The sequence below is a fragment of the Molothrus aeneus genome, chromosome 12 (genome assembly GCF_037042795.1).
Source record: "Molothrus aeneus isolate 106 chromosome 12, BPBGC_Maene_1.0, whole genome shotgun sequence".
In the NCBI taxonomy this organism is placed as follows: domain Eukaryota; kingdom Metazoa; phylum Chordata; class Aves; order Passeriformes; family Icteridae; genus Molothrus; species Molothrus aeneus.
The window spans coordinates 14,114,403-14,137,372 of NC_089657.1; the positions used below are offsets into that span (position 1 = coordinate 14,114,403).

General features: G+C 46.3%; 3 protein-coding genes across 4 annotated transcripts in view; all 3 read right to left on the minus strand.

Annotated features, from left to right (window-relative positions):
* Window positions 1-15,183, minus strand: TMEM40 (transmembrane protein 40). 2 transcript variants are annotated; one of them, XM_066558364.1, is made up of 14 exons: window positions 12,585-15,183; window positions 11,643-11,737; window positions 8,708-8,764; window positions 7,960-8,099; window positions 7,255-7,408; window positions 5,832-5,939; window positions 5,280-5,333; window positions 4,370-4,405; window positions 3,300-3,332; window positions 1,879-1,944; window positions 1,524-1,595; window positions 1,369-1,443; window positions 648-710; window positions 1-208 (listed from the first exon to the last, which is right to left on the minus strand). In XM_066558364.1, exons 3-14 carry the CDS (start codon window positions 8,754-8,756, stop codon window positions 189-191), a joined length of 870 nt encoding a protein of 289 aa, XP_066414461.1. In that variant the 5' UTR covers window positions 8,757-8,764; window positions 11,643-11,737; window positions 12,585-15,183; the 3' UTR covers window positions 1-188. The 2 variants fall into 2 exon arrangements, with proteins under 2 accessions (XP_066414461.1, XP_066414460.1); XM_066558363.1 differs by having other exon boundaries at window positions 11,643-11,858.
* A 3,935-nt stretch (window positions 15,184-19,118) lies between these two features.
* On the minus strand, window positions 19,119-19,650 carry BRK1 (BRICK1 subunit of SCAR/WAVE actin nucleating complex). The gene is made up of 3 exons (XM_066557973.1): window positions 19,496-19,650; window positions 19,325-19,407; window positions 19,119-19,246 (listed from the first exon to the last, which is right to left on the minus strand). Exons 1-3 carry the CDS (start codon window positions 19,611-19,613, stop codon window positions 19,220-19,222), a joined length of 228 nt encoding a protein of 75 aa, XP_066414070.1. The 5' UTR covers window positions 19,614-19,650; the 3' UTR covers window positions 19,119-19,219.
* Window positions 19,651-19,671: 21 nt separating this feature from the next.
* The window catches only part of FANCD2 (FA complementation group D2), a 33,477-nt gene continuing 30,178 nt past the window's right edge, over window positions 19,672-22,970 (minus strand). The window contains exons 41-43 of the mRNA XM_066558376.1: window positions 20,453-20,599; window positions 19,837-19,929; window positions 19,672-19,749 (exon numbers count right to left, since the gene is read on the minus strand). Of these exons, the coding sequence (XP_066414473.1) occupies window positions 19,672-19,749; window positions 19,837-19,929; window positions 20,453-20,599 (318 nt within the window). The remainder of the gene's footprint in view (window positions 19,750-19,836; window positions 19,930-20,452; window positions 20,600-22,970) is intronic.

Sequence of the window (22,970 nt, forward strand, 5' to 3'; positions counted from 1 at the left end):
TCCAGAGTGGGGTCCTGTACCCCAGTTTCAGGTTTATTTTGGAGGGAAAGCAGCAATGTTTTTCAGAAGTTTCACATTTCAGTATTTCACATTGGCCATTTGGTTGTTAGGTTCACCTCATAAAGCAGTTCCTTTAGTACTGGAAATTTGGACAGCCAGGTTTGGGGAACTCTCCTGAAATACTCCTCCTAGGCAGCTTTCCTCATGCCTGTGGGATGAAGAAAAAGACACCTGTCAGGACTGCTGTGTTGAGGTTGCACTGTATCCATGCAGCTTTTCAGTATTCTTCGTGTTTTGTGTCCCTAAACATGGGTAAACATGAACCAGGAGTCTGTCTGAAGACCCAACAAGTGAAGACTCCTCCACCCCCTAGTTTTTATTTAAGCTATAGAATTCTTACACAGACACTGCCAGGAAATAATACCCCATACAGGGTGGACTATTAAAAATGTGACAATGTTCTGCCACAGGGAAATAGTCAAGACTAATTAATTTTCAAACCCAAGCAGCTGTAATGAACTGTAGTAAAATACTCCTTTTTTTAAGGCAGTCAAGATGGGAAATTGTCATTTAAATGAGTTGGTCTTAATTCCTGACCAAACCAAGGTCTAGGCAAGACATGCTGTCAGGAAAAAGAGCACTGTTACCTCTTGGCCTGAATCTGTCAATCAGAGGAACAAAGCTGTCAAGGACACTCCGAATTCGGTACACTGGGTGTGAAAACAAAGGTATAAGATAAGCACCATAAAACAAAAAAAGTAAAAAATGGCAAAACCCAAACACTGACACTTGTTTAAACAAGCACATCTGCAACATCATTAGTAACAAAGATCAGGCTGAGTAATGAGAGAACCATCCATAACCTCCCACCATGATAACATGAGATTACAGAGGAGACAAGTTCTTGGTTTGGGAGCCACAACTTGCTGCTGGTGGCAGCACTCCTACACCATCCTTAAGGACTGTCAAAATGCACAGGTTTTAATATTTCCAGTAGCTGCTGGCCCAAGCTCATCCTCAGTCTCAGGGGAATGCATGGCAGCCAGGATGCACAGCATCTTATGCAGTGGATCTGGGAAGACAGGCCTTGCTGCTAAAATTACACGTTGTCATGGCAACGCAGCATTCGGCCATTGCTGCAGAAAGAGGTGACTCAGGGTCTTGTGATCACTGAGAAGGAAAAATGAGTCAACCTCTCCCTTCAGTAGCATTAAGGCTGCTTGTCTGCATCCCCTCTGTAACTGGGAGATGTTGGGGGAGTTTCATGGTGAGTTACAGAATCTCAGCCCCGGCAATTTCATGGGCTGTGGCAACCGTGTGACCTTGTCCTTAGAGCAGGGACACAGCTGCTGCTGGAGGGACACTTACCTAGACCAAAGTATATCCCAGTGGTTTCCAGGGAAGCAAAGGTGATTAAACCAATCCCAAGAGAAATGGTCCAATCTAAGGCAACAAAATAAATGTTAGTTTTGTTCATTTTTCTACAGTGCAATGATACATCCTTCTATTGAATTTTGCCTTACCTTTGTAGTAGTAGTAGCAAACTAGTAAAGCTCCAATTGCAAAGCAAAGAATGACAAAATGAAAGAATTCATCTGAAATTGAGAGGGAAGATTAGGTCACAACGGCAGCCATGGCCCTTCCAAATTCACCTTTAGGTACAGAGTATCATTCATGGAATGAAAGCAATTTCCCTGAGATTTCTCAGGGACTAGGCTCAACATTGTGAGAAGCCTCAATGATTTTCATCATGAAGCCTTGATGCACTTCAACAAAGTACTCATGTTGGAAAAATAAAGGATTTTTTGAATCAGAGATCTTATTCTTGGACTAAGGTTCAACAGGTTTGACATCAGGTTGATTTAATAAATCAATTACCATCCTTCCGTATGCCCATCCACCGTACTGTGCACTGAGGGGGGTGAGTGCTCTCCTCCTCATAAGCTACAAAAAAGAGAAGTCTTTTAGTACTATGGAACTGTGAAATTAAGGAGTTCAAAGTTTATTTCCCTTTTGTATCTGAAATAGATTGTCAGAGCAGAATATATGTAAAACTGTTTGTTAGTCTGGAATCCTTTCAGAAAAATCAAATTAGCTATTTTAAAATCACTCCAAAGAGCATGGGTTTAAAAATGAATTTTAAAAAGTATAACCAGATGGCTGTATTAACAATACTGAATTGTTTTAAAGCACTCTGGGTTTTTTCTGCCTGTTCTGGGACAAGCCATAGTCTCAGAATGACAGTGGGGGAGTAAAGCCATAGTACAAGGGAGCTTCAGTTTGATTCCTGGGTGCTTTGCACAACCACAGCTACAGTAAAAGGATCCCTTCATTTCTGAGAGTGTGAGAAACATCCCTCTACTAACACCTGACACCAAGTACTTCTGCACCTCCCAAAAGGAGACCTGCTGCTGAAATGAGTCTCCTGCAGCTACACTGGCACACAGCAAAAACAACATAAGAACAAATAAGGTATTTTAGAGGTTTAAACACAGAGCAGTTTGCTCTTTGTCATGAGTGGAGTTGCCAAATTCTCCACCTGTATTGCCAGAAAGAGCTGAGTATTTTACCATCTCTCCAACAACAGGTTTAAAGCAGCAGTTTTTTCCTTTTCTCTTTGTTGGTGGTTTGAGCAGCCCCTGAGGCACCTGCTGCACCCAAGCCTTTGGAAGTTCATTCAGAACAAGTTTCAGGTGCTAATTTCCCCTACACTGGGCAACCTCTGCCTGGCAGTGAATTTTCTCTTAAGATGGAACAGGTGAGTACTAGAGGGGTCCTTTACATGAGCTGTAGACTTTTGCTGTGGTGCTTTTGAACCACAGAACAATTAAACCTTAAACAGAAACTCTGCTCTGGGTCACCTGATACAGGCATCAGTTTTTTGCCTCTTTGAGCAGTCTGGATTGATCACATTCTGGTTTGGGGGCAAAGTCAATTATTTTCTTATTAATAACATAGTATTGCTTTATTCTGACTCACAGATACAACCCTGTGCGTTTGTATGAATGATCTATAGATAAAGAATTTAGCAGAACATCAATTCACACATGGCAAGTGTCTGTCCTGTATTACTCTACTTCCTAAAGGTAACAGTCCCACTGTAACTTGGCATCATGGAATGACTTGCACAGTATTTTTTCTGTTAAAGCATTCCATGTTCTTATCTGTTTTCAACCTTCTACTTTTTGATTAGACAATCTCTAAGCATCAAGGAGCTGGTATTGCCCTCACCACACTAAGCAAAACTCCTGAAAGAACATCCACAAAATAAACTTCTTTATCTGCATGTTTGTACTCACCATCTACATCTGAATCTTCTCTTCTGGCAATCTCTGAAAAGAAATATAGTTTTGTTACTTCTGATGGAAAAATACAAATACAGAGCTTCCCACCATACTCAGTACCAAGAAGCACAGTGAGCAATCACCTATCTGCAACAAAACTGGGGTGAGTGGTAGAGAGGCCAAACACCAAGGGGAAAAGTGCCATGACCCTTTCTGCACCTGGCAGTGTGGGGAGAATATGGCCCTGCAGTGGATTCCTCTGCCCTGGTGTTCCTATGGCTCCTTGGGATAGGTAACTCAAAAAACTCCCCAAGGGATTATGGTGCAATTTGTAACTTTCCACTGCACAGAACAGAAGTGGAGCAGATGTCCTCTCCAAAGGCTGCTTCCACTGGGCTGGTTGTCTCTCCTAACTCATCCTGTGGCCTTGGCCTGGGCACAGGAGGGATGAGCTCAGTAATGCAATTAAGCTGTTGGCAATTTCCTGCTGTGGCCTTTTTACAAACATTCTGGGGCTGTGCAGAGTGTCTGGTGGGAGGACGTCTGCCTTCACACTGCCTGTCTGTGCAGGCCTCTTGCCTGGCACTGTTGCTCTGTTGCTGAGGCTTTCACCTGGCAGCTCCTGCTGGGAATGCTGTGCACTCAGAGCCAAGCATCACTGCTGGCAGAAAGCAGGTTCCAGATCCCTCCCAGCCTTGCACCCCTGCTCAGCAGGAGACAGAGGGCTTCAGGGAATGCTAAAAACTACCTCTAGCTTTTTTGGCTAAGACTGAACAGTTGCCCAACAGAACTGCTGGGTTTTCCCCTAAAGAATGACTGCTATGAGCTGATCTTGTGAGAGCCTGACAGGCCTACAAAAATAGGTTAATCTGCCAGAATACCTTGTACAAATCAACTGCTGTCAGCCAGGCACTACCACAGCCTTGCAACAGAATGTCTGCACCATGCTCAGGCCCAACACCATGCTAACTGGAAACCAAGGGATTTACAGGCTGAGAGTTATTTTTTAATGTCTCAGCAGGTCAGAAAGAAGACACTGCAGTTATAGTCATTCCAGCAGGATGAGGTGACCCAGGAGTGCTTACCTGAATCTCTGTAGGGAACCATCTCTGCTGGTATTCCTAAAACATGACACAGAGATGAGGTAGGTTAATACCTGCAGTGAGGGTGTCTGTGCCAGTGCCAGCCCATCAGCTCCCTGAAATCAGTGTGGATGTGTAACAGAGACAAGGAAGAGACCAACTCTAACCACTAAAAGAGGGTGCCTCTGCTGGGGATTATGCAGTCAAAAAGTGGGAAGTGACTGAATTCTTCCCCCCTGCTATTCCATCTCTCCAAGTATCTGGAGGGGTAGAATGATTCAGGTAGAATCAGACTCCTGTGAGACAGGTTAGATCTCCTTCTGTCAATTTTAAATGAGCTGCTCTTACATTTGGGCTGAGCTCAGTTTAAGAAATTAATTAAAATATTAATGCTTTTTACATTTTTACATCCCTAGTTCTATAGGTATTTTTATGTACTGACACAGCACATTTTCTTCATCTGCATTGTACTTATTTTCCATTTTTCCTTTGGTAGGAAAGGAAAATCCTCAGGAACAAGGTGGCCCTTGCTGATGATCTCCAGTCAGTGCTGTGGGCTGACTGCAGCCCCTCTAGGTGGTGGCTGTGACAGATGTTTTCAGAACCCTCTTGCTGCACTTCAGTGGCAGCTGTGCAGACCCAGGCAGAAGGACTCCTCCCACAACAGCAGATTTTGCTGCTTTCCTGGTTCAACTCTGAGCACAGGGCATGGCTGAGTGTCAGCATTAGTTGAGCTTCATCTTGTAGGAAATGTCTTTCCTACAGCCAAATTCTAACTTGTCTTTCTTTTACATCCACACATGTTAATATACCTTTGTTCAACAGCTAACCCAAAGAATGCAAAAAATAATCCTTTTTTGGTTTGTATTGGTTGCCTCTAGTAAAAGCCAATACTGTTGTCACTTTGTCCTACCTCCAAGTAACTGGCCTTCAGTCTTCTGTATTCCTAAATCTTCCTCATCACTGTCTGGATAAGAGAAAGTATTTGTTCATCAGAGTAAAGAAAAATGTGCTAGCAGCATCAGAAACAACAGCACTGTAGTTGTTTGCTCCCAATATAACCATATGAAGGTAAAAATCAAGGCTTTGAAATGCAAGGATCACTATTGGCTGCTTTTGCCTCACAGCTCCCTTCAAAGCTGGCTGAATTGGTGAAACTCAGCAAAACCTGAAGTTGGATTAACTTGTATAAAGGGCTGTAGAGAGAAGTTAGGATCTTTTATTTATGGAAGGAATCTTGCAGCAGATTTCTATGCTTCTGAAACCAACTTCCACAAGAGTGGGTGGCAGCCACTGTTTTGCTGATTATGAATCAGGTACTGATGATTTGCTACACTCTCTCTTTTGCACAATTTCTTACTTTATTAAGAGCTCTACAGAAATGCCACATCTCCTTTGTCAATCCTTAAAAACATGCAGTCAGACTAAATTATGTATCAGGGAAAATAAAATAAATCCTCTTTACCTTGTGTATCTTCATCCATGGACTCCTGGGATGAGTTTTTAGACTTTTTGTCCTCTTCTGAATATACAAAATTCCTTTCCAAACTCTTCAGGAGTTTCAATTTTTCATCTTTTTTTGTACAGAGAGAAAAAAAAAACATTATCAGTGACTACATTTTCTATTTTACAATTACAGATTTCCCAATGCTTTATTAAAAGTTGCCTGACAGGAAATCAGACCCTTTGTCTAATTTCAGTTGTGTTTTTGGCACACAAAGGGTAGTAGTATAAAGCATCAAATGAAAGCATCATACATGCTACAGTTTAGACCTTCTTAAATGGTTGTGGTAGACACCTAAAGTTTCATATTCTGGTGTTTAATTATTCATAATGTTACCGCTGTGCAAATTCCCACTCCCTGGAGCAGCAGCAGCTGAACGATGCTTCAGCAGGAGAGGAGTGGCTCACCCTGCCCTGGGCTACTTCTGCCAGGGCTCCCTGTGCCGACGCCGCGGCTCCAGCTCCCTCTCGTGGCACAGGAGCACAGCCCTGAGGATCCCAACTGCTGCTGCCTCCTGCGGCCGGGGGTGACTCTGAACAGCTTCACACCCAGCTCTGGGCTCAGGGCCGGGGCTCTGAGCAGCTCTTTATCAGGAGGTGCAGGATTTGGGCACAGGCAGGTAGATGGGATTCCTTCTCCTCCGGCTCCTCGAGGCTGCTCACAGCCCAAGGGTCTTGTAACCAACATTCCTGCTCTGGGAGATGACCAAAGCTGGGCTGTGCACCAGGCTGGGAGGTCTCTCCCCTTCAGGAACATGTTTAATCAAGGCAGAAGCAGGAACAGGATGTCCTTGAGGGTCCCCAGCTAAATTTAGGGTCATCTTAAGTGAGTGCTCCTCTGTCATCTATTAAAGACAATTAATGACTATGGACCCAGTGAAAGTGCCCCTGGTTTCTTCCTGCACAGCCAGGCAAATAAGTCTCTTTTATCTTGTTGCCAGGTTCAGCACCCTGTGTGCTATCCTCTGTCCATTCCTTTTAGTATTACATATGCTGCTAGGGAATTATATATGTACAAATATTTTCACTGCCTCAGCTCTGATTTCCTACCACTGTGAGCGCTCAGGGGGGTCCTGGCTGGCTGGATAACAGTCTGTGCAAAAAGTCAGGGAAAACATTCTCAAGTCAGAGAAACTTCTTTGGCAGCATCATCCCAGGACATGCTCTCTCCCTAAACACAAGTAGTTTTTTCCCCAGAAGAAGGCAAGTCTAACTACAGTTAAATACTAACTTTGGCTCTCCTTACCACCACACCTAACTGCCTTTCCTGAGCAGCACTTCCAGAAAGTTCAGTTGTTCACTAACAATCACTTCCAAGCACATAACAGAGTGTTCAAGCTGCTGTCAAGTCCCACTGACAGCTGACAGGAACAGGTAGGACTCACCCTTTCCCTTGGAGCTGGGCAGCTGCCTGTACCCAGATGGGTTGGAAGTCTTCAGCAAAAGGTAGAGAAGAGCCATTGCCCTGACTCCTTTCTTCTCTATGGCTTTCAGGCAGGCAGCACAGCCTCCAGGGAGGACATCACAGCTGTTAAGGAGCTGGAAAGGAGGTAAGTAACTAGCAAATGGTCTTTCCAATAAAACACAGCCTGTAGAAGCACACCTTCATGGGCAAATGAGTGTATCCCACCCTGCTCCTACTATACAAAGGGAAAACCAGGGACAAAGAGTCATGTCAAAGATGGGAAGAGAATGTAAACTCCATTGAGCAACTCAGAGCAGAGCCATCAACTGGGAAAAACAGCATGGTGGGCAATAGTTAACTATTCAGAGAGCTGGAGAAATACAGCTATAGGGTCTGAAAAAGGCCATGCAATTGCTGCAGTATCTTACAGCAAAATATGACTAACAATGGTCCTGCCTAAAACACACTGAGCTGAGCTGATCCTGAGGAATTTATACAGAGCCAGTTATTTTTGCACATGGAGAGCAGTGAAGCAAAAAGCAGTGGCCTGAACCTCATTTATCTAAGTGCCCTGTTACACCTTCTAATGTATTTCAGTACATCAGCTAGTGGGACTGTGTTCTCTCTCCCCAGAGTATAGTAGAAAAGTAAAATAACAAGGATAAGTGTTCCTTTGGTAACTTACATTGTTCTTTTCTTCAGTATTCAGGATAGGTGGGTCAGTAGAGGCCAAGCATTTCACAAGTGATTCCCAGAAGGACTGGTTCATTTTCTCATGTGTCTCCAAGTACTTGGCATCAGCAGCAAAAACTCTCTGAAAAATGTCTGTAAGGAAAACAAACCTGTCACTGTGCAGGAGTAGAGGGGGGTTCATGGCAGTGTTCCTGTGGTGCTCAGTGCAGGTGTGGAGACAGACACCAGGCTGTAACACACTGCCCAATAAAAGCATACAGGAAAGAGAGTGCTGCTGTATTGTATAAAGCACCTCAGTCTGCCACAAAACAGCAGACAAATGTCAATAGTCCATACAAATGACTGATGTCTCTGTGATGCTGTTGTCTCAGTTACAGAAGCATGGCAAGTGTTCCCAAAGTATTCCTAGCTGTTTACATGTGTTTATTCTGACCATGCTGTTCTACAGACAGGCACAAAGACCCCAAGGACTGGATACCAAGGCACTGAGATTGCTCATCAGGCATTTAATGCACAGTAAAGTCTGCTTCATGTACCTAAATTCCCACTTGCATGTGCACAAAGCCTAACAGGAACCTGTGGAAGAGCTGGGAATTGAGTGCTGGTCTCTCTTTTACAAGCAAGGATGGATAGGGTGTGTTTTCAGAGGAAACAGATTTCATGGACTCATGTCCACCCTGGCAAACACTGCTGTGCCCTGTGCATGAGCCAAAGCTCTGATCTTTGTGTGCATCCCTCACCTTGCTGTTCTTCAGTAAGATCTGGGATTGGGACATCCAAATTCTCCATTGCTGTGCCTGTTTGAAAGGGGAGAAAAAGCACAATTAGAATCAGGTCACTGACCTTCCTGGTTTTCTGTCTATGATTTTCTGCAAACACAGTGTCTCTCTCTGGGCCTTTCAGTTTTGAAATCACTTCTCTGTTTCACATCATGATTCATTTACCCTCCTGGGACCCAATTCTTGACTCCTCCAAGTGAGCCCGACTGGCCTTTGGTTATTAGGAAAGAACAAAAGTCTGATCATCATGAGTAAAACAAAAAGAAGTCAGACTTGATCATTGACATTGTTGTTTTGTAAAGCTACCAAGGTGTCTAATTAAACATTTACCACAGATGTGAGTAACCTAATAGGCTGGGTTCAATTCATGAAACAGAGCAATTATCCTGTACCTTTTAGATCCTAATACTTAAAATGTATCAGCCAGGAAAAAGAACAGAAATAGTTCCTAGGAAAGTCCCACAAGACTTTTGAATTCTTGCCTCACAGAAGACTTTGATACTTCAACATCTGTCTTCCCAAGCTGTCATGCAAAGGAAATTTCCATTAACTTTAGCTTTATGAATCACAAACTTTTAAGTGTTGATCCCAGACTAATTACTGGTATTTGCCACAGAAACAAATGTTTTGACATCTCCAAAATTAAGCATTTCCTTTTGCTTTGATAAACTTGCCACAGAAGTTTTGGGCTGAGGCTGGAATATTCTGATGGTGCACATTTTCTGGTGGCTGTGGTTCTGAACTGTTGCCTCTGCCTAGCATGGTCCAGGCATTCTGCACTGATGCATCTCCCCTCGTGCAACATTGCAACCAACCAACAGCTGTACTGAGAGATGCAAAAGAAGGGGTTTGGGGAGCCTAAAGCACAGTTTCCACTATGCAGGATGCAACAGTAAAACAGTTTATATGTCCACGCATTTTCTTACAATATGACTTTTGGATCCAGTCAACAAACCACTTCCAATCAAGCAGTTTGAAAACTAAGTATACCCTTCAAACTTCCAGAGGAAAACATGTTTCTTTTTCTACTGGCACTTTCAGTTCTCTAAAGACAATCATATCAGTCCAGAAAACATTCTAATACAAAACCCAAAACAGGTCAGTTAATATGTTCAGAAGGATACTGTAACACATAAGCAAACACTCAAACAGAACAACTTTTTAGGGTGTCAGTTCTCAGACAGAGGAAATTAGACACAAACAGACTTCAAAAGACTTCTGGGAAAATTACATAACCACTTTCAGTGCTCAGCTCAGAAAACTCAGCTTACCTGCCTCCAAAGTGTATTATGAGAGAACAATATTTTAACAACATTTTGAAATTATTCCCAGTGGTGTATCTATGCAAAAGGTCTACAGATCTTCCCCTTTCCCTGACTTACATCCAGCCTTTGCTGCTGTAGCTGTGGCAGCAGCCCTGTGGGAGCTGTGAGCACCGATAGGGAATGCAGGAAATGCATCTGTCCCCTCTGTGGGTAAGCATCAGCTGATGTGGAAATGTAGGAACCCAGCACACCACACCCTGGACAGACTCGTTCTTGGCCACTCAATCAAGAATGTCAGTTCATAGGCACTTAGATATCTCCAGCTATGGTTTTCTGCCTTTTTCAGTCTCTTTCTTGCCTTCCTATTTGCTCAACTTAGACCTTGCAACAGTTGCTTGTTTAACCTAAATCCTTTAGGGCTCTCTCTGGATTGCGTGGTAAAAATACAAGAGCTAAAGGAACAAAAGTACTTTGAATATAAACATTTTTTCCCAGCTGATTAATTCAATTTCAGAAAATAATTTAAAAGTATCCTGATATTTTACTAATGAAACTCAGGAGGTTTGTCTTTGGGCTTCCAAATACTTAGTGAAGGCCACTTTCAGTGGCATTTTAAGGCAGGTTGCTCTTCCCCTACCAGGAACCTGTCACAGCAGCTGCCTTATCCCAGCTTTGCATCATCCCAAAGACAAAGTGAGCAGGAGGGCACTACCTGACCTGTCCTGCCATGCACACAGGAAGAGCAGATTCAACACCGAAGGCAGGGCAGACACTGCCAACGTCATCTTCATCTGCTATCAGACTGATTTACTTCAAAACTGCTCATTTGCTGGCCCAAATGAACAAGCAGACTGCTCAGCTGTTCCAGCAACAGAAACACAGTTGCCTAATGCACTTTTGTATCCTGCTGTGGTAAGACCTGGATGCCACAAGAGGATCCAAGAGCACTCAGCATCTGCTCCCATCTCCCTTTCTGTGCCTCCAGCACAGCTCAGCCCAGTCAGTCACCAAGATTTACATTAGCCAAGGAAGTTGGGTAGCTAATTTCTCTTAGACTATGCACATTAATTCCCCTGTGGCTCTTCTGGAAAGAAAATCAGATCTAAACAAAGGATAAGTATAGGTGCCTAATTATTGTATGTTTTAAAAGTGACTTAGTTGATTATACCTCATAATGAGAGAAGGATGATGATATACAGGCATTTCAGCCTGGCCATGAGCTCACTGGGGAATGACATGAACAACAGACCTCACCTTGTTTTCCTCACAGTAAATCAGAATTTAATTGTAGTGAGGTCTTTTTAATGTGTTAGAACAAAATTTGTGTGCAGAGTCAGATTTAGAAAGTGAGGTTAACAACTTCCATGCATGAAGTTTTGCTTAGCTGATTAAATATATCTGAGGGATATTGCTCAATGGGAAAACAAAAAAAAATGCAAATAAAATAAAATAAGATTGTTTTAACTTCAAGACAAAAATCGGACAATCCCAGATCTTTTCCCTTTGAAACTACTTTCACCTTTCATTTTAAGTTATATGCTGACACCTAAACCTGCTAAATTTTATTTTAAAGATAAAGTCCCTCAATTCCCTTCTCTCAAATCAAACCAAACCAACTTCTTAAAGCACACCTGCAAGTCTTAGCAGTCTTAGGTTGGTCCTAGCAGCTGGTTCCACAAGAAGACGTCCTGGAGGGCCGTAGCTGTGATGAAAGCTGAGTTTCTTCCTGTGAGACAACAAAAACTGATCCACACCAGTTCCGTTTGAAACCCTTCCTGCTCCAGTCTCCTCAGGCTGTGGTAATAATTCTGCTACCCTTCTGCTTGCCTTCCTGTTGTCAAATGCAGCTGAAATGTGACAGAGAAGTAGCAAAACTTGGACTTTTCACTCTCCTTGAACACAGGCATGTAGAGAGACCCAGCAAGTGCATGTCACCACAGCAAGGGCAGCTCCCCAGCTCTGACAGCCCCATGGGGGTGAGGAAGGAGCAGGCACAGCCCATGCACTCCTTGCCACAGCTCCAGCACTTCCTTCCTCCCCTGGCTTTCACAGCAGGCCCAGACACGGTGCTGCACTGCTGCCAGCCCCACACCTGTAAGCCCTGGGGATGTTGCTGCCCATTTTCCAGCTCTGCCTTAAGCACTGACATGCAACATATGAAATTACTCAGTTTGTGTTTCTCCTTTCACGCCCTGTGCCTCTCTGTGATGGCTGTAAAGCTCTGAAGGAAGAATATTAATGCATCAGAAGCCAGAAATGTTAATGCTCGTAGCCTGAGTAAAATTAAGGCAAACAAATCTTTCTCTTTGCATAAAGTGTTGGGGTTGCTGCAAGGATTTTAGAGAAAAAGAACTATTTAAAAGATGGGGAAGTTGAGTCAAAAAGACTCCAGTTGAGTCAGTAAGAGAGGTTATAGGGAAGTCCTGTAATCCCCACAGCACCCTTTTCCTGTACAGTGGCTCGGTGCCTCAAACAGTAACCAATAGGCCAGCAGTACCAAGAGCCAGCAGGCAGCCCCCCAGCACCCTCAGGCTTGGCCCCAAGAAGCTCCTGAGCCCCTCGCCAGCACTCACCTGCACGGCTGTGTGGTGGTTCAGGATCCTGGCTCAGGGATCCCAGCCCAGGGAAGGCGTCAGGGCCGGGGCCTCACGTGGCCTCCCCTGACTCACGGGGGAGCAGCGGCGGCTCCGTTGCTCTGTTGCTGCTGAGGTCACACTGCAGGCGTGTGTTCCCATGTCCCTGAGCCCAGGGGATGTGGCCAAGGGCCAGTCCCACTGGCACAGAGAGAGGAGCTGTGCAGGTCCCAGCCCGCCGCAGGCAGTAATGGCCCTCAGCAGCCAGGACCCCTCACTCCTGCCCGTGGTTGCTCCAGCACAGCCCCTGCTCTGGCTGGAGACCCAGCCCCACTTGTTTGGCCTCCCTGGGACATCAGGAAGGCACTGGGGATGTAGAATCCACTCTGTGGGAAGAGGCCCTGGGCTCTGCTAAAGCTAAGCAAGGACACCATGATGAGGGTGTGGAAGGCCAGGCATGCTCCCCTCCTGCTCAGGACATCCCAGGATGGCACAGGGGGGCTGCCTGTGCAGCTGGGCCAGTGGCAGCAAAGGGAAACATGTCCTCCACACCTCCTGTCCCCAGCAGCCACAGAGGGTGCTGACAACACAGAGCCTCTGCTCATCCTATACCCACTGTAAGGTCATTGGTGCTCCCCTCCAGCCCTTCTCAGCCACTCATCTTACAGCACAACATATCTGCAGCCACCCCAGGGCTGTTTGTCTGTTGTTCAGGACAGCTGCTCCCTCACTGGCAGGGATGATTTCTGAGCCAGCCAATCTTCACCACAATGAAACAAAAGTAGGAAAGGAGGGGGCAAATTCCTGCAGTGCACCACAGCACAAGGTGGCAGATGTTTGTTCACCTGAAAATGTATGTGAGGAGTGACAGCCAGTGTCAAAGGAGACTCCTTGGGACACTCCAATAGCACAGTGGCTGCTGGTCACACAAGGTGTGGTCATGTAAGTCATTTGTCAAATTCAGCTAATGGTTTGACCCTGGTGCAGTTGGTACCCCAGGAAAGATTGTAGTCCCTCCCTCTGCTCTCCTCACTTCCTTATCTCCTGATGCTTCTGGAGTGACTGGGACACAGGTAAAGTAAGTTATACTTCCTAGAGTAGGTGTGCATTTATTTTTCTTTTCCAGTTTGTTTCGCTGTTTGCTGTGGTTTTTTGCTATTTTTTTAGAGGGAGAAATGATTGAGGTTTGTGGTTTTTAAGCCAGATATTCCACTACTTTTCTACAAGTGCCTACTCAAGTGCCTTGTCTCACCTCCCCTGCCATTTTTAATTACATGTAGCATTGAACACTTAAAGCAGCTAATATCCTGTATCTACTGCTGGGAAGATTGTAATGCTTTATCATGTATTACATGCATTTACCTGGCCCTTATTTGGGATCTGTCCTCTGAGAGATTAAGGAGAATGGTGATTTATTCTTTGTATGCTGGGAAAATTGCTTCCAGGAGGGGTTTAGAGAGGTGAGACACAGGCAGAGCAGCTCTTGTGCTTGACACTAATTGGGTGCAACGTGTGTGTGGATTTGTCACACAGGCAGGTTGCATGAGAAATGTAGAAATACTGCTAAGTGAGTGTAGGAGGGGCCCAGTGATGGAACATAGAGTAGTTATTGCTCATTATGTCATCACATTTCTGACAGATTTAAACAGTCCCATGACTCCTCTTGCCCTACCCTGACTTTCATCCAATGGGTTGGTTAAATTACTCCCTCCTGTGCTACTTACTTACTTGCCACTTATTTTGCTTTAAATAAAGTCTGCTTCAACAATTGTTGTGATCCTGTGAAGCACAGGTAAGTGCAGGGGGATTATACCTCACTGCCAGCTGTACTTTGCAGGCTACAGGTAGTTTACAGCTACCTTTCTGCTTTTAAACTATGAGACTTAAGAGAGAAGAAAAAAGCAACAAACATTGTACACAACCCACTCCCTAACCTTCCAGACCATCACTGAACCAGTAACACCCTGTTATGCTGAAATCAGGTCAAAGATGTTTGCTTTTGGCTGGGACAAAGCCTGAGATTTTGCTATGAAATTGTGGAATCATATGAGTAGATCATGTTGTACCTTACTAAGATTTTTGGAAATTTTTTTCTCATTCTGTATCCTTCTGTGGAATTACTTGCCATAATAAATAATTCATTGTATTACTATTTTAAATTAACACAGTGCAATTTTTGCTAAAGCCCTTTAAATTTAAGAACTAGGCCTATTTGAGCAGGCTAAATCAAAGGCCAGGATGTATCACTCACTTCCTGGAGGATTACTGAGTTTCTCAGGTGCTGCTATCAACAGCTCCCGAGGCAGAAGAGTGAGTGCTTCCAGTACTGACAAGCACAGGATCCTCCCCTTAGTGGCTGCAGATAATGATGGAAATTCCCTCCTTATGGGAGCTCCCTTTTATTATGATCAGCACATTACTGGCTCTGAGGAATGAGAGGGAGGGGGTGTCTGGCCTCTGGAGCACTGGCTGCTGGTCCTTCCAATTTAGCTACAAGGGCCCTCTTCAGTTACAGTCTGGCTGCTTTAGCCCAGGCCCATCAGTAGGATGGACAGTGCAGCCCCAACACAAAGCACAAATCCAAAAAGGACAGGCTGCTGGCTGACAGAAGTAGGGAACAGTGAGCCCTTCCCAGCCCCTGCCCTGGCTGAGCAGTGCTGCAGCAAGCACACGGATCAACACTGCCCTAACTGGAGAACTGCTTCCATGAGCAACCTCCAAAAAAATCTGCTCCTCTCCTTTTCTTGTTCTCCCAGTTCACTGGGCTCCCTTTCCATCCCCAGTCTTCTGGTCTAGCAATAGGGCTGGAAATGCCTCATGGAAGCAGAGCCAAAGGCAGGGGAGCACAGATGCTCCCTGGGAAGCACCAGGAGCCTGAGGGACAATTCCCAGCTTCAGCTGATCCTCCCTCTTGATAAAGCCCTTTTCCTCAGCACTCTTAAGCACACAGGCAATGCCAAGGATTTCAATATTTAATCCTGATGTTTTGTGGGATGGGTTTGGTCCTGGATCCATTTTGTAACTCTGTCAGCAAGGCAGGCTGTGACCTGTCCCCACTGCTTTGTCACCAGTGTACCTGCCAGGAGATGGCAAGGCCAGGAAGCAGAACAGCCTACAAAGGTAAGGAGGCACGGGATGGTTACCTGGTGGGGTTACCTGTTGGCACAGGGGCAACACAGGGAGAGTCACAGAGCCAGGCTGGGGCTGGGCCAGCAGCTCTGTGCAGCACTGACCAAACTGGCTGGGACATCCCCCAGAAAAGGTGAACCTCAGAGCTCCCACAGGCCTGACTGAAGTCAGCAGGACTCAGAGTTTTATCTGCCCATTATTCCCCCAGGATATTATTCTCAAACTTTTGCTCCAGGACATACCCAACAATAATCCTCTCTTCCTCCAAAAAGAGGGTTTTGTCAACGACTGGCTTTACACTTCTGTGATATAAAGTGAAAACACACAGGCTGTGTCAGAATGAACAGGGAGAGAGGGATGGGGAAGGAAAGTGGAAAGGTGAGCTCAGGGTACAGCCACCCTAATGCTTTTATGTACTCCAAGGCCAAGTTTCCAGCTCCCAGGATGTGCAGAGCTCAGAGCAGCACTGCTGGCAGCTTTTGGAAATTGGACACAAAACCTCCCACACTCCTGTGACCTTCCCATCTCACTGACCTGGGGAGCAGAAGCAATCCCAGGCTGGCAGGGCCAATCTTCTCCTCGTGAGACAACTACTCCAGTGACATCAGCTGCTGTCGGTGCCTTGGCACCAGGATGCAAGCAGACACCATCTTCTGGGATTTTTAAAATTCAGCCTTGCAAAGCTCTTAGGATCAAAGTGCAGCTGTCCCTCAACAACTCAGCTGTGTCCTAAAACACTCCTCTCTTGAAATGGCCTCAGCTCACTGAATTATCAGGTTCAATCACCTGCAACATAAAGGGGATGAAGGTACATTTCACTTTAAAACTGTTTCCTAAAATCAAGGGTCTGCTCACAGTAGGCACTGAGAGCCCAAAGGGTATTTACTAAAAGCTAGAACTATTTGAGAAATCTGGTCCAATCCATTCATCTTAAAAGATGTACTCTGGATCAGACTAAAACTTTTTTGGCCTATGCAAATCTTGAATCAAGTTCTAGATCTGAATCAAGTTCTACTTCTGCTGACACCACACAAAGGGTGATGCCAATACACCATGTCTTCCACCCAGATCAAAACACTACAGCTCATTCCCAAACCTTGGAGCCCCTAATGAGCACTGCAGGACTGTTCCAATCCCTCCATGAGGCCTGGCTGCCTGGCCAGCAGGCAGTGAGCACTACAAGCCCAGTGTCTGTCATCCAAGACAGACAAACCTTTCTCAAGCTAGACTGGCTCAGGCTCTCTAGATCAATTCTGGCACCTTCATAGGGGGCTGCAAACCAGGTTCTCTGCAGTTCAGACTCTGGAAAAAGGTCTCAGACCACCATCAGGTCTCTGCTGACCATAAGCAGAGCACCCAGCCCTCTCAGGAGATGAGGACAGCATGGTATCAGGACATAGAGGACACAGCCATCTCTGCTACATTAAATGTGTGGTGGGGAGAACAGCACCACTAACATACCACATAAATCATCTAAATTAGAATACACAAATCCACTCCAGAAAAGTTTAATGTGGGTTCCTGGGGCATCATATTCTAAAAAAAAAACCAAAAAAACAAACCAAAAACCAAAATACAGTACAAAGAAAAAAGGCAAACAGAATTCCCCAGTATTTAAAATAATGAAATGTATCAAAGCTCCATCTGTATCAAAGGCTGCATGCCACAGCAGCTGCTGGAGGAAGCAGTACCAGCCTGAGGACCAGGAGGCTTCACCTCCCAGAGACAGCCTGGAATAAGCAGCACCCAACCAGAAAACCTGGCTCCTTAGGGAACTAGTAAGACTCCTTGAAAGGAAAAGGGCAGAACTCTGTAGTGCAGTGAGCTGCCCAGCATCCCTGCTGCTGGGAGATGAACCAGACAGGTTGATCCCACAGTGCTGAAGCTCTGTGAGAGCACAAATCCTGGGGGGAGTGGCACCTTCCAGCAGACTGCCCCAACTGCGTGGCAAAACCTACTCCTTTGAGAAATCCTGGTATGAGAGGAAAAAGAGCCATTCCAACAGGCAGTCAGGAGACCAGGAAGGGATTGAGACACACCATGTTACTAGCTGGGAACAGAAACAAGCAATGGATCTCGAGTTAAGAGGTCAGCCCAGTACAGACACAGTGCCAGGGATTGTCTGTGGTACCCTGTCTCCCATTCAGTCTTTGGATTGAAGAACCTTAGCATAATTTAGGCAAGAATCTCTGGTGGTCTCTGCCTCAACCCCATCCCATTCAAAGCAGGGCTAACTTCAACATGCAATTAGTTCAGGGCCTTCTCCAGATAAATACTGAGTTTAAATACTGAGTTATCTCCAATGATGGAGATCTCAGGACTCCAGCACATGCACAGTAAGCAATGCATGGGCCATGGCAGTACTTCTGATGTACTTGGGCTACAGAGCAGCCACCTTGGAGCCAAGGGAGAGCTGCTTTCCTTCCATCTATCAATCTTCTTATGACAACAGTATAATTTGATATGGCCCCTACACCCAACAGCAGTGAGCCATGGCTGTTCCACTTCACTGCAGGGCTACTACAAAGCACTCATTTGCACAGGTACTGTGCTCCAAAGGCAGCCAAGCCTCCCTGATGTGCAGCCCAAAATGACAGTAACCATGAAAGCTGAGGAAAAAGCTGGAGGAGCACTTATTCAAACAATGGAAAACAGAGATTCCTATGGAGAACAAACCTGTGAGCTCAGAGGAGGACCTACATCAACAAGGAACCGGCTGATGTCAGACAGCATCAAAAATATAACAAACATTAAGTAACTCAGGTGCTCAGTAAACACTGCAGGCATGACAGTGCCATCATGAAAAAGCTAAGATTACAGTTGGAAAATACACCAAAACTTTTAAAGCCTGCTGGGAAGTAATAAAACCTTTCTTGATATCAATTCCATGGACTCCCCAACAAACACTAAATATGAGCAGTGAATGTGCAGATCTGGATGCCCACTGAAAAACTGAGATAAATGGAGGAGTGGTGGGGAAGGGCTGAGAGACTTCCTTCTCCTTGCCACTTGCCTCGCAGAGAGGAGAAACACCTCTTCCTGGGTGCTGGCAAAAGGCTCTCTCCTGTGGCATGTGCACCAGCCAGGCGAGCCTGCTGTCCCCACACTGCCCTGACATGTGCACATGTGAAGGCTGAGACACCCTCCAGACCTTAGGGATCACCAGATTTTCTATGATCCCAGCAGGAGCACAAAGCGCCCCAAAGGCCAGTCAGGTGCCTCCAGGAGCTGACAACAGCCTGGCCCGCAGCCCCTGTGGTACAGCCCCCACGCGTGGGGAGGAACGTGTGCCCAAACCCCGTGGGTCAGGCGGATGGAAGGGCAGGCTCTGGACATCCAGGACGGTGGCAGGGAGCCGGGCATCCCGCGGCCCGGCCCCAGGCAGGCACGCAGAGAGCAGGCAGGGCAGGAGCACAGCGGTTTATTGGCAACACGAGCAGAGGCGGCGGCGGTGGCGGTGGGCCCCGAGCGGGGTGAGGGGCGGCGGTGCTGGGGCCGCCCCGGGCCTATGTCAGCGTCTCCCCCTTGGTGACCTACGGGAAAAGGAAAAGCCTCAACCAGGGCCGGCCTCGGGCCCGGCCCGCACCCAGCCCACCTCCCCCGCTGCTCACCCGGGCTTCGATGTACTCGATTCTCCGCTCCAGCGCCGTCAGCTTCTCGTTCAGGGTGGCCAGCCGGGACCGGCACGACATGTCTGCGGGGAGGCGGCAGTGAGACACCGCGGGCCGCCGCACCGCCCGCCCCAGCCCGGCCCGCCCGCAGCTCCCGCCCCGCGCCCTCACCGAAGGAGTTGAGGAAGTCTGCGATTTTCTTGATGGAGCTGGTGATCACTTCGATGTACTCGCGGTTGGCCCAGTCCTGGTGGATCTCCCGCTGCACCGGGTCCTCCTGCACCGACATGGCCGCCGCCGCCGCCGCGCCTGCGCGGGAGCCGCGCCCCGCCCGCCCGCCCGGTGCCTCAGGGCCGCGCTGCCTCAGGGCCCGGCCCGGCCCCGCCGCGCTCCTCGCTGCCGTCCGTGTCGCTGCCGCTCAGCTCCTGCGGGACGGGCCCCCGTCAGTACCGGAGCTGCACCCCCGCCCTCCCTCGCCTCGGAGAGGCGCAGCCCGGCGGCCCCTGAAGTACCTCCTCAGCGGGGCCCTCCGCTGAATCCTCCTCGTCCCCTTCGTCCTCATCCGAGCCCCTCTCCTCAGAGGCCTGAGTCAAAATTTCTTCTCCCTAAGTTGAACACAAGATCTGTACTGAGTGTACGTGAAGTGGCCAAAGCGTGCCAGGGTGGGATGGGAGAAAAGGGCATTTTGTTGCCTTCTTAAATAAAGAGTTTTAGAATTTAAAACATCAGGTTTGTTTAAATGTCCTGCTTCCACAGTGAGATGAAGAGCCAAAACTGGCTTCTTTTAAAGCCACACATGAAAGTGTGTGAAGGTGTTCAAGTGACCTTTATCTCTTCCCTCTTGTGCATGAAGTTCTCGCCAGGGAACAGCCAAAAAATCCCTGTACCTGTTCATTATGATCAAATCTGACCCCTCAGTGCAAGAGCCTAGAGATGCAGACTCTTAATCTTGAAATAAAATGCTTCTTTCTCCTGCACTTGACATGACTGTACTGTGGTCACACTGAATTTGGCCTTTTAGCTATATCCACACACAAGGGGAGAGTTAGAGATGTGTCTAGAGTTGGACAAGATGAGCATTGTCCTATCCCAGATTTTAATTGCCCCGGGCAGGGCAATGGTTCTCACCTGAAGATCCCGATTTTTGAGGATGCCGACCCAGAAGGCCTCCTGGCAGTGGTTGAACGCCAGCATTGCCTTCACTCTGTACACAAATTGTTCCAGAGACTTCTTCAACAATGGCACATGGTTGGTCAGTCCAATGTCTTGGTGAATCTATGCAACAGTAAAATGTGATGAGGATTGATTCTTGCCTAAGTGTTCTAGCTGTTTAAAAGCCATTGGTTATCAGGTGGGAACGGACATGATCCCCACAAAGCTTGCCCACATGATATCACTTCTTGGTCAAATTATAGCTATTATTAACAAATAAAGCTCAGATCAGTATTTTGTCTAAACCGATTCCTTAAAACAATCCAAATATCCACATTCACCTGCATTAAAATAAGTCTGTTTTTATCATGAACTCTAGAGAGAAGCTACTAACTCCTCTGCTGAATTCCCAAGCTCAGAAAAGAAAAAATGAGAAAAGTGTTAAATATACCACTTCCATCACAACCTTTTCTTCCTCAGTGCCTCAAGCAATTCCTTGGAATGTGTGTGCACTATAATCTCCAAATCCAGCTTCTCTGGAGCAAAGAAGCATTGGCTTTTGGAGAACTAGAACAGGAGGAACAGATGGAGTTGCTGTAAGCAAAAGCCACCAGAGGAAGGGCAGCTATGCCAGGTATCCTAAGAGATTTAGCTCTGGGTGAGCATCTCCTGCTAGGCTTCAATCTGCAGTACAGAACAGTCACTGCTAAACCAGAAATCCTGTCAATCTGCCAAAACTTGCACAATTATTTTGTATGCAATATTTTCCTCTTTCATGAGAATACTCTGTAATCTTCTGGGATTAAGATGCTCTCATTAGCTGTATTCTGAATTCAGGTCACCTACATTTCTTGGAAGAGTTCAACATGCCTGGGCAGAGGGACACTGCTTTGCTTCAGGTTCTGCCAACAAGGAATGGGTAACTGATTACCAACAGCAAGCTGTTCTCCAGCCTATGTAACAGGCAGGAGCTAACAATCATCAGCACTAATCAGAACCTAATCAGCAGAACCCTTGCTAATGACACAATCAACATTTACAGAGCTCCCCAAGCCCTGGAACCTGCCCCACTGTGTGCAGGCAGTTTGGAGACTCAACAAAGTACAGCACTGGCAAAATTCTGTCTCCAGAAACTGTCCACATGCCCAGGGTTAGGTATATAAACAGAAAAGAGGCTTGGTGTGAAAGGGGAAATGACAAATACTTAGGAAATGACAGGTGAAGCTGACTGCTGTTGCCTGCTGTGTAATGCTCTTTAAAGACACATGTATTGAGGGAGAGTGACAAATCCTTGGTCACATTGCACCATGGGTTAGTGAGACTCCCTGAGGTTTGTGTGAAAGTGAAATGAAGGTTGGTTTAACAAATGTTGGTGTCAACTCCTCTTCCAACAAGTATGGAACATTGATTGCATACATTTACTTGCCCCAGATTCAGCTTCTGCCTTCTCATTCTTGCAAAATGCTTTGGTAAAGAGATCTGTACCAGAGAAGTGGTAGAACACAGGTGTTCATTAACTGCAGCCCTGTGCTAACAAGGACCATGGGACACAGCACTTGAACATGCTGGTCAAAGATAACATGAAAAGCTGCTGTGATCCTGCTAACAAGGTGAATTGTGACTTTAAAGCAGGCACAAGGATTGCACTTTGAAACATAAGGACTTTTTAGCATTGTCAGGGTTTCTGCCAGCTTCCACTTTTCACCTTGTGCTGAGAGGTGCAACAGCATCTTCTATCTTTAGCTAAATATCTATGCTCCTGATGCCAGCTCTTGCCTAAATGGGTAGCAAATCTGGCTTGGGAGCCATGCTGGTAGCTGGCTTTCTCCCTTCAGCTACTTTGGCAAAGCTCCCTTCTTGGACAAGTGTTCATGAACCTTTCAGGAGTCAGGAACAAAGCAGCACACAGGAAGATCTTCCTGTCTGCTCCTGTGTGATTCTCTCTTGCAACACAGACTGTCTCTCCACACTGTAAGCAAAGTTCTAATCCCCTCCTTCCTTCCTGCCCCGTCTCCCACAGAGATAGACTCTGTTATCACCATCCTCCTTCTCCCTTTGCCCTTCCAGCATAACATAAAAGCCATCTAAGAGGACTTTGAGCAGGGCTTTTTCCCATCTACCTCCTGTTGCTGATCCTTCTGAGTCACAAGGCTGTTCATCTTTGGCAAAGCTTCTCTCCTATGTTATCAATCTGGCATTTGTACTTTGTTCAAGGTCTCTAAGATCTTAGCTTGTATTCTCAGAAACAACCTCTTAGAGATGCCAACAACTAAAGATGTCCAGAACCTCTGTGTTAAAAAATATTATGCTAACCTGACCTAACATTCAAGTCAGGCACTTCCAGGATAAATGCTTCAACTTTTGGCCATTAAACAAGGCTATTTCACCTTCTCTCAGAGTTTTTGCTTGCACAGACATTGCTGGAAGCATGCAAATAGAACCTGCCAATGCTCTAGAAAAGCAGTGGAAGGGAAATAAAACCATCCTTAGGTCA

Bases quoted from the DNA above. Each gene is read 5' to 3' on its own strand.
- BRK1 (XM_066557973.1), bottom strand. From the start codon at position 19,613: ATGTCGGTGCAGGAGGACCCGGTGCAGCGGGAGATCCACCAGGACTGG. The intron at 19,408-19,495 runs GTGAGGGCGCGG...GCCTCCCCGCAG, and splicing joins AGACTTCCTCAACTCCTTCG to ACATGTCGTGCCGGTCCCGG. The intron at 19,247-19,324 runs GTGAGCAGCGGG...CTTTTCCCGTAG, and splicing joins TCGAGTACATCGAAGCCCGG to GTCACCAAGGGGGAGACGCT.
- TMEM40 (XM_066558364.1), bottom strand. From the start codon at position 8,756: ATGGAGAATTTGGATGTCCCAATCCCAGATCTTACTGAAGAACAGCAA. The intron at 7,409-7,959 runs GTAAGTTACCAA...CCTCCTTTCCAG, and splicing joins ATACTGAAGAAAAGAACAAT to CTCCTTAACAGCTGTGATGT. The intron at 5,334-5,831 runs GTAAAGAGGATT...TCTCTTATCCAG, and splicing joins CATGGATGAAGATACACAAG to ACAGTGATGAGGAAGATTTA.